Source organism: Amblyomma americanum, chromosome 8, assembly GCF_052857255.1.
Source record: "Amblyomma americanum isolate KBUSLIRL-KWMA chromosome 8, ASM5285725v1, whole genome shotgun sequence".
Classification (NCBI taxonomy): Eukaryota; Metazoa; Arthropoda; class Arachnida; order Ixodida; family Ixodidae; genus Amblyomma; species Amblyomma americanum.
In genome coordinates, this window is record NC_135504.1 from 125,650,944 (window position 1) to 125,666,734 (window position 15,791).

Here is a 15,791-nt window from a genome sequence, read left to right on the forward strand (position 1 = left end):
GCGCTAGCATTTAAAATGGTGACGCAATCGTCTTTTAAATCCGCAACGATGTTCAGGGTTCTTTTCACGCCGGTGGTTAAGTGTGAGGAAACTCGTCGTGATGTCATTTTTGCTGAAACTTCAGGTGTCCGCAGTCTTCTGCCACAAGCTGCTGTGCATCTTCCGATGCCGCCAAACAACACTTCGTGAGCATCACCTTGGATGACGTTGGTTTTCATGCATGCAACAACCGTTTCTTCGCTGGAAACATAGCGCCGTCGTACGTGACGTCATCATCAGACACTCTGCCAGAAGCTGTACATTGCAGATAGACCTCAACTCCAACGCCGTTCTATTCGCCGCGATTTCAAAAGGTGGGGCAAAACGGTTTCACAGGTTATTTCGCAGGAAACTCAGCCCTTTTAAATTCATCGCATTTTAAAATGTCTTCAGTTGCCCTTTAAATAATAATTTGCGTCACTGTGCTCTGCATATGAGCTATGCTTGTACTGTGCGACTTCAGTGGATGTTGAAGAACCCCAGCTGGTGAAAATTTACGGAGCCCTTTACTACGGCATCCCTCATAGCCGGAGTCGCTTTCAGACCTAACCCCTCCTCCCCCCCCTCACACACACCCATGCTGAAGGCAGTGAGGAGTTTCATGCACGTCGCTTACTTGTGCATCCGACGACGTCAGCAATAAACACCACGTAACTCAACAGGGATGGATGAATTTCCTTCTCCGGTGCCAAATCAAATAGCAGTTCCTGTGTCGCATCGGCTGCCCTCTACCGACCAGTAAAATCAGTAAACAGCACCCAATATTACAAATAACCGCTCTAATTTCTACGGGAAGTGCTTTCTTTTGTGCATCTATGCTTGCAATTCGATTAGTGCTTACGTGTTTGGCGTCTTATGCATTTTGGTTAAATCTCGCAATTGTTTTGAGAACTGGAGATTCAGGAATTCACTAGATATCATAAGGATATCTTGGAAAAGAACGACCAGTTTCCTCTGGACAACTCGTCTACAACGTTTAAACGTGAACAAATGGTGTTGTTCGTAACATTATTTATGCTTCGTCATGCAAATCATTGTATGCTTGGCCATTGCAGGGTGGCTCTGGCGTTTCGGATGTGGGACCTGCAGCGGGCTTTGTATGTCGCCTTGCCAGCCCTGAACTTGGCGGTCTGCTCTATCGCTACATCTTTGTCCTGCATGGGGTGAGTGAGGGAGAGAGGGAGACATCTGCCAATGAAGTTCAAGTTTTAAGTGCGTTAGCTATTACTCTTCTACTTTCAAGATGGCGCCCAGAAATCTCGGGTCACCAAAATATGACCTCCGATCACGTGACCGCACGCGCGCAGTAGTGAGCATGGCACAGCGGCCAGTTTATCCCAGGTGCTGCCGTTCCGCTATATATGTACTGGGTAGCGGCTGCCGAGATTTGGGGTCGTCATTTGTGACAAAATTGGGGCCCATTCCTTTGGCACAGTGGGTTCACAGTGATGGCAAACTTGGTAATACTCGGCGCACATAGTTGTTAGTTGAGTTGGAGTGCTGTGTGTGAGCGATCCATACCATTGACCTTTGTCCCTCGAAACCGTAGTGGGGGCGACCTTCGGAGGGCCTTGGTGGGTGAACCACAGGTCGCAGAGGTATGCAGCTGGTACCAAACGAATCGTCGTTTCGTGGTGTACACGTCTGTGTCCCAACTTCTCGAAAACAGGCGAAAACAGTGCAGCTAATGCTCATTTTATTTCCCATTCGCGAATCATTTGATTTTTTTTCATTTTGTATGCTACGTGAGCGGCAGCTGAGAAGGGTGGGATTTAGTGTGCGTAAAGTGTGACCGCGTCACTCATAAAGAATGGTCACGATGGTTCTACCGGCTGCCTTAATTTGTTGCAAGAAGTGACGTTGAATATGTTACTTGCCCAGAAAACAAATTTAAGTATTTTTTCAGCATGTAATGAATACAGCACGCTTCAAGCCTCTGTTAAGTGTAACATCAATCGGAGTAGGACAGGAGAAAGGAAATAGCCATATGCTGTCCACTGTCGGTGCTTACTTCAGCGCAGCATTCCCTGGGATAACAAACTCCTCTAGTCTTTTTAAAATGCATCAGAAATATTTAGAAAAAACACTGCATCAGAAGAACCAGCAAGGCATTTATTAGAGATTAAGAACAAAATCACCTTTCATTATCGTTTCTTATCAATATCTTCGAGCTACGTCAAGAACTAAGCACGTACAGCATGGAAGCTGGTGTCATTGTATAAAAAAACGGATTTTCACGCGGAAGTACTACCTCAAAGGCATTGGAAAGTGAAATTTCTTCTCATGTGTCCAGTGCGCGGTCCACTAGTATGGCCTTTGAGCCTAAAACTAACGGAAAAGGTGAAAGCATTTAGGAGCGCTAGAAAGGATATAATTGCTTAGTACTTGGTTTTTATCTTCTTTATTACCGAACAATTGATCCTCAGTGATGCTTATCTTGGTGGCATGGATATCTAGAAAGATTTTGTGATTTTTAGATTGCGCGGTTAGTATTTAACGCGCCAGCTGTCAAGCTAGTTGGCACAGTTACCCCCTCAAAGAGACCCGCATTCACAGTTGTCCTGTCACTGCCGCCAAGATGATTAGCCATAATATATTTAACGCGCAGAACTGTTTTGTAGGCAGTTATCCTACTAAACAGCGGACATGGTCTTTACCCCAACCACTCGGTGCTCAAAGTGGACACGTACATAAACTGATTTCTTGCGAAAGGAAAAGCGCGCGTGTGGGATGATTGCGCAGGCATGTGTTAAAGAACACTAGTGGACAAATTCTGAGTCCTATTTTGCCACTGTCATAACACGTGATGGCTAGTTCTATGCAGTCGAGCGCCCGCGTGTTTGGGAGGACGTGGGTTCGCTACTATCTCGCGCTAATCAAAGCAAAATGTTTGAAGCGCAAACCAGTGGTGTATCCCTGCAAGAATAAAAATTGTGAAACACCACTGGCGCTAACCTCTTAACCGAAAAAATAAGCGCTTAGAATGACATAGGGGAATAAACAGGCCAGTTCTCCTTCACTTCGGCCAAGATTGTAGGGCCAGCTAGGTCCAGTTTGCATCCAAGTCAAGGACAAAGAGAAAGAAAATGGCAAACACAACAAAAGCAGGGCTTTTCTCCAAATTGCTTACTTTAGCCAACTCTCCATGTCACAAACTAAACAGCACGTAACTTAAAGCGATGGATGAAATTTCGTCCGTGGTGCAAAATCAAATTATTTTTCCTTTAACTGACTCGAGTCCTAACTACTGCTCAATGAAATCATTGGAGTGCACCTAGCATTAAAAATAACCGCGGTGAGTTATTAAAGCGAAAGCTTTACTAGGTGACGTCGACAAGGTCATGTCCGCAAAACGTGTCCGCAGCAGTTGTGAGGAACTTAGAAGAGATAGTGCCAAACGAATGGTTGTAATTGAGAGATGATGGCATCCGGATGCTGCGTGAATATTTATGGCGATAGAGTGACTCGACAAATAATTCCAAATGCCCAAATGTCCAAGAACTGGGCGGAGCGGGCAACGTGAGGCGCCAAGTTTGAAAAACCGGAAGTGTGGGCGGAGCCAACCCGTGGCGCGAAATTTGAAAACGAAGCGTGGCGCCAAGTTTGGTAACTCAAAATGGGCATTGGATGAAACTTATTAAGAAAGACAAATAATTGTGGCAATTGGGAAATAGGACGAATTTACCTCAGCATTTAATCGACTGAATTTGAGGAGAAGAGAGGCGACGAGTGAAGCAAACAGAGGCAAAGAAAAACGAGGAGCAGTCAATGCTTTCGCATTCCTCCAATTCGAGTTACCACAGGGACATCAAACGTCTTTTATGCTTCAAACGCATAAACGACTAAATGCTCCACCTTCGCAGGGTACATCTGGCCTCCCGGATGTGGCATCCCGCTTTGGCTGAGTATGTTGCCTTGTGTGCCCTGAGTTTGGCGGGCTCCTCTATCGCTTCATCTCGGAGGACGGCATGAGGTGAGTGAGAGAGGAGACATCTATGGAATAAGCGAAAGTTTTTCATTCAGGCTTGCACATGGCAGGCAGTTCAGGAGGACTCATTCTTTGTACGTGAGGAGGGATCATTTAATCCAGAGAGAAAGTGTCACTCGGATTTTGCTGGCTGCCTGAATACCTTATTGAAACAAGTGACGATGACTATCTTGCTCTGCCGGAAAACAAAAAAAAACTGGAGTAATGTACTTAGAGAGTAGAGAGCACGTTGGGTTGTCAAGCCTTCTCGTTAGAGCCACTTGAATCAGGTCACAAAATTACTATCGTCATGTGCTGCCAAAAGTAGGACGTTACGGGGCTGTGCTCCCTCCACAAAGTTGACAGAATCAGCGCTAAACTTCTCAGGATTCCAATATACCGCTTCCCAACCATTTGTCAGGAATGCATAGTAAAAGCGGTTAGTGAAACAGAACTTTCAGCTAAGCGACTTTGAGAACACCGGTTATGCAAAGAAGGGACAAAAGCAACTTGTAATTTATATTTATATGCATCGCCTTTCGGACTGTTTCAGAAAGAATTGATCAGTTACTGCATGAAGCATTGCGTCAGTGCCAAAAATACGTTTTTGCGAGGATTTATAACATGAAAGACAAGGAAAACTGTATTTTAGACTCTTATGTCCAGAGTAGGTTCAATAGTGCTGCTGTCTGGCAACAGTGTATATGCCCATTTTGAGTTTTACAATGCTATCTTTGTATGAGTTAATGCCGCCAAGTTCTGTTCTGCTCCATTGAAAGTTATCTGAACGCACTTGTCACAACCACTATATATAAGAACGAAAACCAAAAGTATGTACCAATACAATATATTTAGTTATTTTCTATCGGCATTTGTTTGAAAACATCAGTACATCAAAGTTGAATGCGTGTTTTGGTGTGCAAAACTGCGTGATAGACAGTGGCAAGCAAGAAGTTGAGACGGCAGCTCAATATCGCTCTCGGTCCCGGACTGGCGTTTCGTCCATTTCCTTGTCCGTGTCTTTCGCGCTCCTTTATACTAATGTAATATTCCATCTGCATCACCTTTACAGACTTTTTTAGTGCGTGTGTGTTCCACTAACACTGGGAGATTATTACAGTCTTCTATTGCGTGGCAAGTGTTTGAGAGGCCGGAAGTAAAAGGGACTTTACAATATAAACCCCCTCATAATATAACTGGATTGCTTACCGCGGGCACGCAGCAACACTGTCAGCATTTCAGTGAGAATCACCTTGGAGTCCGCTTGAGAATGTCGCTGTAGTGCTTCTATGCTTGCAAAGCACAACTGGCCATTCGCCGCATTGGTCGCTTCCAAGGGTCGTAATTTTTCTTAGTGCACAATCCGACCACGCCTATGAACGAAGTGCTATGTAGGTTCGGTTCGAAACAAGTCTAGCTGAGGCCGAAAAAATATGAATTCGTCATCTGTTTTTTTGTAGTGCATCTCATTAGAAATAATTATCTATCCTGATAGCGTAGCCATGCAATCATTGTACCCTACACAGCTTGCACTTATGGAGACGTGCATGCTGTAATTGTTGTCCAAGTTCCCGCAGCCTTAGGTCTATCCCAATGTGTGTTTATTGTGAAAACATTCTTCCAACCGACTTATTATGATTCGGGAGTGCCAAATGGCCAGGATAGGAACTGTGCGGGGTATGTGAATGTTTTCCCTCCTCACATGTCCTTCCCGACTGTTCGTTTGCCTAAAGGCGGCTGTCAGAAGTAGAGTGACAATGAAATTTCATTTCGATTCCAAAGTTGCTGACATTGATTCTTGCGATATGAATAATCCACTCGTTCAGTTAATAAACGATTACCAGAGCGAACAATGAGCTGCTGAGCTATGCAAGCATCCATGCTATAGCAAACACCCTTGTGCTGACGCGAGAAGGGCGCCATGCCCCTGGCATATAAATGCGGTATAAATGATGTCTATCAGGTCGCATAGGGCTAGTAAAAGATGATGTGTTGAAAAACTAACAGTGTCAAGCTTTAGTTGGCACGTGACGACCGCTTTGCTTTAGGCGCCGTAAATCCCAACACACCGCAGCAATGCACGGGACGAAGAATCGATCCAGTTGCGGATCATCCAACACAACATACCGTCTCAAATGACCATATTGCAGGCGCCTGGTCCCAGCAGTCCTCGCTGCAGGAGTAGCGCCTTCACAGCATGAACCAGCTGGACCGCCACGATGTGCTTCGTCCGGCAGCCGAGTGCAGCACACGGAGCAACCGCGGCGGATTCGGACAGCCTCCCACAGAGCGTGAGTAGGCTGCAGAGGAGAGCATTAGTAAGCCCGTTGGTTAAGGAACAAAGCAGGAACAAGAAAAAAAACGGTGCGAAAGCACCAGAAAAAACGTGGCTGTTCCATCTCAACACTAATTGTTAGGTCGAATTACATACGTTACGTTGATCTAGAGGCTGGTCAGAACCGGAGCTGTTATGTTACTGCTAATGTTTCATTTCTCTTACGTGTATGTTGCTAAAAGCTTCATTCGTTTATATGTAGGATTGCAAAAACGTTAAATAACTGACATTAAGCACTTCGAAATAACATTTGACCTTACCAGAAATTTAACATTTCGTAATGTCCCTGTGCTACCTGGGATAGCGGGCGGATCGCTTTATGTGAAAAGCATATGAAATGATCCCTGGGCTCCGTTGATTGAGCCCATATTTTACATTAGTAAATCAATCAATCAGTGGAAAATTTCGTTGCTCATTCAAGGAAAATTTATCCAAAATATTTCGACCAATAGCCTACATTGGTAGTATGCGGTGCAATACAAAACGAGACATTTGGGCAACCGCAATAAGAAATGCCTGAACGAAGTTTTCAGCAAAATAAACACACGAAATTACATAATAAAATAATCTGTTGTCCGGTCGAATATAAACAAAGCGTTCCGGCAACCGCACCAGGAATGTGCAAACCAATACGCCCGCCGTGGTGACGCTCGGCTCCTAGCTGGCCCGGAGGACGGTGGTTCTATCACTTCGCAGCGATTGAATTTCGGTGTAGGCGAAATTGTAGAGACCGTGTGCTGGGCGATGTCAGTGCACGTTAAAGACCCCCAGGTGGTCGAAATTTCTGGAGCCCTTCAATACGGCGTCCCTCATAGCCAGAGTCGTTTTGGTTTGTTAACCTATATAAACCAAACACCCAAATATTATGCAAATAACTCTCACTTCAGTGGCGCCACACTATCCCGGATAATGATTGGGCTCGCTATGTTTGCTCAAGACAACTTGTTTTTCAAATACTGGGCCTTCTGATAGGTTGAGATTTTATTCGGAACCTCCAAGCTCTTCAGGAGGCAAGGAGTTCTCGTTTCTTGAAACGTGTCTTGAGTAATAGTGAACCGGTTTCCGTGGCGACACTTACAGAAACCACACTCAGATAAATCCCCTGATTCTTGTCACCGATCACTGCCGCATCCGTTACCTCTACCTCCCGCGTTCTATTTCACAGCGCTCGTTCTGCCCGTAGCGAATGGCCTGTGCTCTAAAATTTTTTTTTAGGCGCGGTGTGAGAACTCTGGATTCTGACCTCGCAGACAATGCTTTAATACAGAAGGTTTATAGTGGAGGCTTATCAATGTGGCTGCAATTGAAAGAGGATATATTTGTAATCATTTTAAGCACAGCTGCAAGATATTTGGTGAAGTATATGAGAACTCGAGTGGCAGAGAATCCGGCGTCTCAGGCTTCACTGACAAAGACCGAAAAATCCCTGAAAAATCCCCAGAGGAGGTACCTAGGAGCTGGGTGGGCCAGTTAGGTCACGTGACCTTGTGGCGTCCATCACAGCCTGACCACACAGAATGTGAGAAAGCTTCCCACCGTGGCAGGTGGCAGGTGCATTCATGATTGGTCGATCGGGAAGAGACACCCGGGCCGTACAAGGCTCTCCGCTGGGAGCACCTCTCACCGCAGGGCAGAGACACATCGCTTATCCACTGCGCGAGGAGGCGTATGAGAACTCCCAGGGATCTATGAATGTTGTACAGAGAATGACCTTCTGCATATATAAGAACTAAGCCCTTATACTGTAGCGTTATGACATTAAGTAGGAGCTTAAGTGACCCCTCTAAAATTTCTGCCGTTTGCGTATTGTACTTTATTCACAGGAGCCTTTGTCAGGCCAGCTCGCTGAATGACGTGCAGTCGTGGCCAGCTACACTGGCTGAAGTGCGTCCGTCTCGTGGGTGCCGGCAGTTTGGCCGAAAGCCTCAGTTGACCAGCATGGGTGAGGACCACTTTTTATCCGAAAATACGTTTAAACATCATCACTAGGCATATTTATGCCTAGTTGTATTGTCGCCACCGTTAGCTGACCTCCTAAAAGCTACAGAGTGAATAGACAATTTTCTCAAATCGATCCCCAAAACAAATCTTCGCGACCATTTTTAACAACTCCTCTTTACGCTTTACATATTCTACAGATGTATTTGGTTACGTTTGTGCTCAAGATGGCTGGCAGTTTAACACTGCTAAGCACGAAATATTGTGCGAAATCCTAGTTTCTATCAGCTGGACACCACCACCACGAACCTGAAAAAAAGTGCGATCGAGGTGGGCACTGGTCCATTCTGGCAGTCATACGCGCCTTCAGCTTTTACCAAGTTAATGTACGCCAGCGGCCAATGCGCCAGTGCAGTGTTTTTTGAGCAGTGTTGTCAACACCAACACGCATTGCTCTGTTGCTCTGTTTCTGCCAAAACATTGACCACGAAACGCATGCTGCGCACATCCTCAGTTCACTACCACCACATAGCTCAAACCACGTATATTAGTTTGATAGTAGTATTAGTTGATGAAGGCGATGTAAATGTGCAGCTCAATAGTGTGTTGCAGTTATACACCGGGCGTGTTAAACGGCAGAGGTAGCATGGTGTACTCGCGCAGTGGCCAGCGAAGGTGATCTTTTCGCACCATCACGGGTTCGAATCCCGGTCACGAATATTTGTTTTATTTATTTATTTCACTCGCAAACTGACTAAAATCGCGAAATCTTGCTCGCGGTAGGAGTAGTGGTTTTGCACTAATAAATGTTTTCAGTTTTAGTTTCCTTAGTGTCTACCTCACGTATTATATGATGATAATGTTTATGCTAAGGGAGATTGTTGTAAGCCCTCCTAGTTTTGCTTTCCCTTTTCTTTTCCTTTTCCCTAATGCCTTTTCTCTCTCTCGTTAGTTTTTTATGATCTTTTTTCCTCTCATCCTCACCTCTCAAACTTCCGCTCCTTCCCTGCAGTGAGTGTTGAAGAGAGCAGCAAAGAAGGGCTGAGGTAGAGGTTTGAGGTGGAGGCGTAGATTTGAAGGCAACATTTTTGTTGTAGTTCGTGCCATATTCAGCAGGCCCATACATCACAATACCAGTGCGTGCTGCAGAGGGTGAAGGGTGAAGTTATTCAGGTGTGCTGACAAGATCCGTAATCTGGAGTGGGGCGACTCCTCACCTGGCAGCTTGGGAACTATGTCGACATAGCTCAATTTTTCATTCAGTGCATTTCAGGGATAGTCACTTCCTAAAAATGACAACTTCCGTTCGATCACGATATAGATTCCCAACGAAAGCTTTTAGTTCAAAGCCACCTGGTTGGGGGGTGTAGTAGTTTGGCGCCCACAAAGAGGAGGAAAGCACGAGGAAGAGCACAAGTGGAGAGGAGACTATGCACGAATTAGGGAATTTGCTTTTTGGGTAACCCCCTTAGTGGCTGTTTAGCGCATTGTTTTTAGTGGCATGTTCACACGCCTTCCTGTTAACACACAGATTCAGCAGCACTATTAAAATGCAGCGGTGAGTTCGGAACGCTTCATGGAAGCGGGAGACGAGATCACGCAGACATGCCTAGGGTTAAACGTAGGATGAAACTGTTTGGGATGCTTCCCGCCAACGCACTTGCTGGCAAGATTTGTTTTTGTGCTCACATACTGTGCAGACGATAGAGGGCAACTTGTAACCTATTGTAAAAACAAGAAAATGAGTTTTGAGATACCGCTGCCCTTTCGCTCGGGAGTTTGGCGCGCTACTCTTGGACCAGTGATGAGCTTTCTCTTGTACTAGCTGTTCCTTAAGAAGGTTCTTGTGGCTTAAACAAAAAAAAACAGAAAAATGAAGCATAAAAAAGAACATCTTCTGTGTCTGCGATGTGATAAGAAGACCCCAGGCCCCTAAAGGGACCGACAAACTCTAGCAATTTTTGTAGCAAAAAAAATCCCCGATTCTGACCCATTCCTATCCAGGGTGAAATCGTGATTATTGCCTGTTTTGTTTCCTTTAAAAAATATATAATGTTTGTCATAACTGCAGTGGAGGTTTACAAAATAACAGTAACCATTATAATTGTGCTGGTCTGCATTGTCACAGGTTTCGCTGAATCCGATTATTATTCGAAGTACCGCCAACGTTTTTTCCCAAATAAATTACAAATAATTACTTTCTACCGACAATTATAAAAAAAATCATTGCATCGAAGTTTATTGTTTGTACTTAGCCGATTACGGGAGAACAATAAATTCGTCTAATGCGGTCAGGCGTTTGAGAGGCGGCAAAAAAATTGAGCCTCAGAAAGCTGAACAACCATCCCATAATTCGCTTGCTTACCTCAGCCGGTTATGAGCACTCCAGAATCGCAGCCTTGATTCCACAGCATTATCGTGAGTAGTCCCGCGGGAATCACCTTAGTGTCCACCCGACAAGTCGCTGTACTTTAAGGCATGCGAAGGACTATCGGCCATTCCAGCATTGTGCTCTACAAAGCGCCGTAATTATTCAGATTGCACAACATTACGGCGCTTTGACTTGAATTGATATTGTATTAGTTATACAGCGTCCCGGGTAATTCACCCTGAACGTGAATAAGACTACAGCATGAACAGACGCACGGTATTGCCTTGTGCATTAGGGCATATTTACTTCCTCTCCATACAACGGAGCTCAAAGATGTCCTTAGTCTAAATTATCTGCCCTCTTATTAGTACATCTTGCTCTTCACATGTGGTGCTTCAATGACTATGAGGATAAGATAAGTAACATGGCTTGCTATCTGCGTAAGTAGATACGGAGTATGTCGCACCTCGGTTATCCTCGCAATATGTCGCACCTCGGTTATCGAGGTGAACTCGTTCCTGGATGTTTTATCATGGAAGGTGCACCCCCGCGGAGGATCATGTCGCTTGTCGAGGCCGCCTTCTCGTCTGCTGCTTAACCATCTTATTTTGTTTCTAAACGCAAGTGGACAGAATCGATCATCGGCGATCCTACTTTCTCAGCCTTGTAAAAATTTCCCGCTATAATCTTCCTCTGCTTGCAGCTAACCCACAGAGCCTTTTGCTCTTTATTGTCACCAGACTGAACCTGTACGCAAACTGCTAAGTAGGTGTTACAGACTCGGCAGCTCTCCATCCGAAGCCGAAGCTTTCTTACTGTGTCATATTTTTTCTTTGAAGGGTATTGGCAACACGCGAATGTGCGTAAAATTACGATTCAGCGTGACTGGCATACTGATCTTGAGGTGCCTTTACTCCTTCAACTCAGCCTTGTATTTTCACCGCACAGCATCTGTTGGGCAGGTCTTGTCGCGGGCGCTCAGATGGCTTTACGCTGATGACTCGAATAGAAAACTGAGATGGCTGCTCACTCAGGCAAACTAATTATCGTGTGAGCAGGACCAAGCAAAACCCAGCCCTCTGTTGGCTTGCAGGCATCATCACGAATCAAATTTCTGTACTTCCGAATCAGTGGCTGAGCAGAATACGTAAGAAACGTCACGGTTCCCTCTCTCTGTCGGCAGCGTCTACGCCAATTGTCGGCTATTACTCAATTTTGGTGACCCCAATTCACTGCGTCTCCATGCTCCTTGTCCAACCTGGTGCTATCATCTTTCAGCGGAACATTAACGGCAACCGATGAAGGCAGTGGAAATATTGCTACAGAATAGCTGGTTCTTCCTCCTGTTGGTTCCCTGTGAAGTGCTACAAGCTCATTGCATTTAGTACAATTCACTGAAGGTTCCAGCATGGCTGCGACCTTTTGACAGGCACATGCTGGAAACAATTTAGACGAGTCTTTTACTGCAATTATCTCAGAAAATAGGCACGTGAATTTCCATATTTGCATCGGATGATACCTCAGCACATCTCTTCCTCCAAATTCCCCTGTGCCCAAAATATGGAATCACTAAGCGTTGTGAAAGCAGAATATCGGACATGCATGACGCTGTTTCGTTGTAATTATAACACGTACAACATGTCCGTTCAACGAAAGGTTCCTTTCTTCAGGTTATCATCTTTATTACGGAACACTTGATCCTCAGAGATGCTTATCTCTGTGGCATGGACATCTAGAAAGACGGTGATTTTTAGATACCGCAGTTAGCATTTAACGGACCACCTATCAAGCGAGTTGCCGCGGTTGCCACCACAAAGGAACTCGCATTCGCAGTTGCCCTGTCGGAGGATGATTAGCGAAAATATATTGGGCATGCGGCATTATTTAGCTGGCGGTCATCCTACTAAACATAGGACTTGACTGTTACCTCAACCACTCGGTGCTTAGTGTGGAGACGTACGTATACTAATTTCATGTAAAAGTAAAAGCACGCACATGCCCCTATTGCGCAGGCATATCTTATAAAACACTCTTGGACAAATTGTGAGTCCTCTTATGCCACTGCCATAACACGTGATAGCTGGTTTGATGTAATAGAGCGCCCGCGTTTGAGCTGAGGGGATTCGCAAATATCTAGCGCTAATCAACGCGAAGTGTTTCAAACTAACGCCAGTAGAGACCCCAGGGATAAAAAATGCGAAACAACACAGGCACTAACTTTTTACCTGAAAAACGTTAGAGATCACTGTGGCACCCACACTGGAGAAATGGATAAGCACAGAAGCGTTTTTTCCACCTAATTACCTGATTAAACCATATCGACCATACTTTTTTTACTGGTTTAAGCTTTTTGACGCTGTATTCCACGTTTACAGTGCACACAAGTTCCAGTCCACGTAGTTTGGCTGTCGACAGAAACGCTTTTTTCGACTTACTTGGCTCTAATTAATTATCTAACTAATGCAACTTAACCATTTGGTCACTTGCACATCCTCTTTCGATGCTCTATCCGACGATACCACTTTTTCCGACATACCATGTAGTTCCTCTGTTATAGGACCGAGATTATCTAGTCCACGCCGAAACCACCTATATAGCCACACAATGCCTATGCATTTAAAAAGAACACTTACAATGATATCGCGGAATAAATGGGCCAGTTGTTCTCCTTCACTTCGACCAAGATTGTAGGGTTCAAACAGGTGCAGTTTGCATTTCAGTCACGGTTGCCGCCCTGCGTATCTGCTGTGGCGAAGGCAAAGAAAGTTAGGCTTTCTTACACACGGCTTAATTGACCCAACTCTGCTCGTCAAGACCAAACAGCACATAACATACAGCGATGGATGAAAATTCGTTTGTTTTGCAAAATCAAATTTTTTTTACTTTACCTAACTCCAGTCCTATCTACTGCTCATTGAAATTAGGGGGTGCACCTCGCAAAAAAATAACCGGGATAATTTAGACAAGACCTGGTGTCAGCCGCTGAAATTAAGTGTATTTTTTAATTCCTATGCTTCTGTGCGCCCATTGTACAAATGTACTTTCCATGTGAACATGTCAATCTCCCCCTCAATGCACACATGAAATATCTTTCCTGCATTTATGCTTGAAATCTCGCTACTGCTTTGGGATCTGAGTTTGCGAGATCACTACATGTGTGTGTTTAAATTCCGGGAGTGCAAAGGAAAAACCAAATCTATGACCGCTGGGGAATTTTTGTCTCGAATGTTTCGACCTCTACATGTGTTGCTGTGGTCAACGTTGGTTATGGTTTAAGCACACAAATGATTAAATGCTTTACCTTCGCAGGGTACCTCCGGCCTCCCGGATGTGGCATCCCGCTCCGGGCTGAGTATGTCGCCTTGTCTGCTCTGAGCTTGGCGCGCTCCTCTGTTGCTTCATCTCGGGTCGGCATGGGGTGAGTGAGAGGGGAGACATCTTCGGGAGAAGTTCAAGTTTTTATTCAGGCTTATACTTGGCGGGGAGTTGAGCAGAATGGGTTCAGCTTTCTTGAGGAGCAACCATTTCATTCAGAGAGAAAGCGTTACTCGGATTCTGCTGGCTGCCTTAGCACCTTATTGAAACAAGTGACGATGACTGCCTTGCTTGGCCGGAAAACTAAAAACTTGGAGTAATGGATTTTGACAGTAGGGAGTGTGGCGGATTGTCAAGCCTTCTCTTAAGCATCACTTGAGTCAGGGCACAAAAATTACTATCGTCATGTGCTGCCAAAAGTAGGACACTTTACGGGACTGTGCTCCCTCCACAAAGTTCAGAGAATCAGTGCTATACTTTTCAGGATTCCAAAATACTGCTTCCCAACCATTTCTCAGGAATGCGTAGTAAAAGTGGTTAGTGAAACCGAACTTTCAGCTAATCGACTTTGAGAACACCGGTTATGCAAAGAATGGACAAAAGCAACTTGTAATTTGTATATATGTGCATCGCCTTTCGGACTGTTTCAGAAAGAATTAATCAGTTACTGCATGTAGCATTGCGTCAGGGCCAAAATACGTTTTCGCAAGGATGTATTACATGAAACACAAGCGAAATTGTATTTTACACTCATATGTCCAGAGTAGGTACAATAGTGCTGCTGTCTGGCGACAGTGTATATGCGCATTTTGAGTTCAAAGCTACCTTTGCATGAGTTAATACGTCAGTTCTGCTCATGAGAAAGTTATCTTAATGTGCTTCTCCTAACCACGATATATAAAATCAACAACCGAAGGTCTGTACTGAAAAAATATATATAATTGTTTTCCATCGACTTTTATTCGAAACCATCAGCACATCAAAGTTCAATGTGTGTATTGGTGCACAAAACTGCGTGAAGGACAGAGACAAGCAGGAAGTTGAGACGGCTGCTCAATATCGGTCTCTGCCTCGGACTGGCATTTCGACTTCATTGCCTGTCTTTCGCGCTGCTTTAAACTAACTCAACTTACAACTAACTCAGCTTACAGAAGTTGCAGTGTGTGTGTGTGTTCTCAGCTAAACATGGCATACACCCTTGTGCTCACGCGCGAAGGGCACCATGCACCTGCCGTATAAATGCGATATAAATGGGGCTTATCAGGTCTCTTAAGGCTTCTCAAAGATTATGTTTTGAAAAACTAACAGTGTCATGCTTTGGTTGGCACGTGTCGACGTTAAGCCTTAGGCGCCGTAAGTCCCAACACAACGCAGCAATGTGCGTGACAAAGAATTTCCCCAGTTGCGGATAATCCAACGTAACATACCGTCTCAAATGACCATATTGCAGGCGGCTGGTCCCAGCAGTGGTCGCTGCACGAGTAGTGCCTCTGCAGCATGCAGCAGTTTGACAACCCACAGCCACGATGTGCTTAGTGCGGCAACCTAGAGTAGCCCACGAGCAACTGCGCGACCTTCAGTCAGCGTCCCACAGAGGGTGAGTAGGCTGCAGAAGAGAGCATTTAGTAAGCCTGTTGGTTAATGAACAAACAACCAAAAAGAGAAGAAATACCCACGAAAAACACAAGAAAAGAAATGTGGTTGTTCCATTTCAACACTAAATGTTAGGTCTAATTGCGTGCGTTCCAGTGATCTACAGGCGGTCAGAAACCGAAGCTGTTACGCCTCTGTTCTGGGTGCTGGAGTGAGGAGGTCCGCTCAGACGT

The 15,791-nt window shown here is 45.0% G+C and overlaps 1 protein-coding gene across 1 annotated transcript; it reads left to right on the top strand.

Moving 5' to 3' along the window:
• The first annotated feature begins 4,007 nt into the window (after nt 1-4,007).
• Nucleotides 4,008-15,491, top strand: LOC144102744 (uncharacterized). Its single transcript, XM_077635926.1, has 5 exons — nt 4,008-4,012; nt 6,157-6,297; nt 8,165-8,283; nt 13,960-14,068; nt 15,416-15,491. Exons 1-5 carry the CDS (start codon nt 4,008-4,010, stop codon nt 15,474-15,476), a joined length of 435 nt encoding a protein of 144 aa, XP_077492052.1. The 3' UTR covers nt 15,477-15,491.
• Nucleotides 15,492-15,791: the final 300 nt, after the last annotated feature.

Coding starts and splice junctions, on each gene's coding strand:
- LOC144102744 (XM_077635926.1), top strand. Junction 8,284..13,959: donor GCCTCAGTTGACCAGCATGG/GTGAGGACCACT, acceptor TTACCTTCGCAG/GGTACCTCCGGCCTCCCGGA. Junction 14,069..15,415: donor TCATCTCGGGTCGGCATGGG/GTGAGTGAGAGG, acceptor ACCATATTGCAG/GCGGCTGGTCCCAGCAGTGG.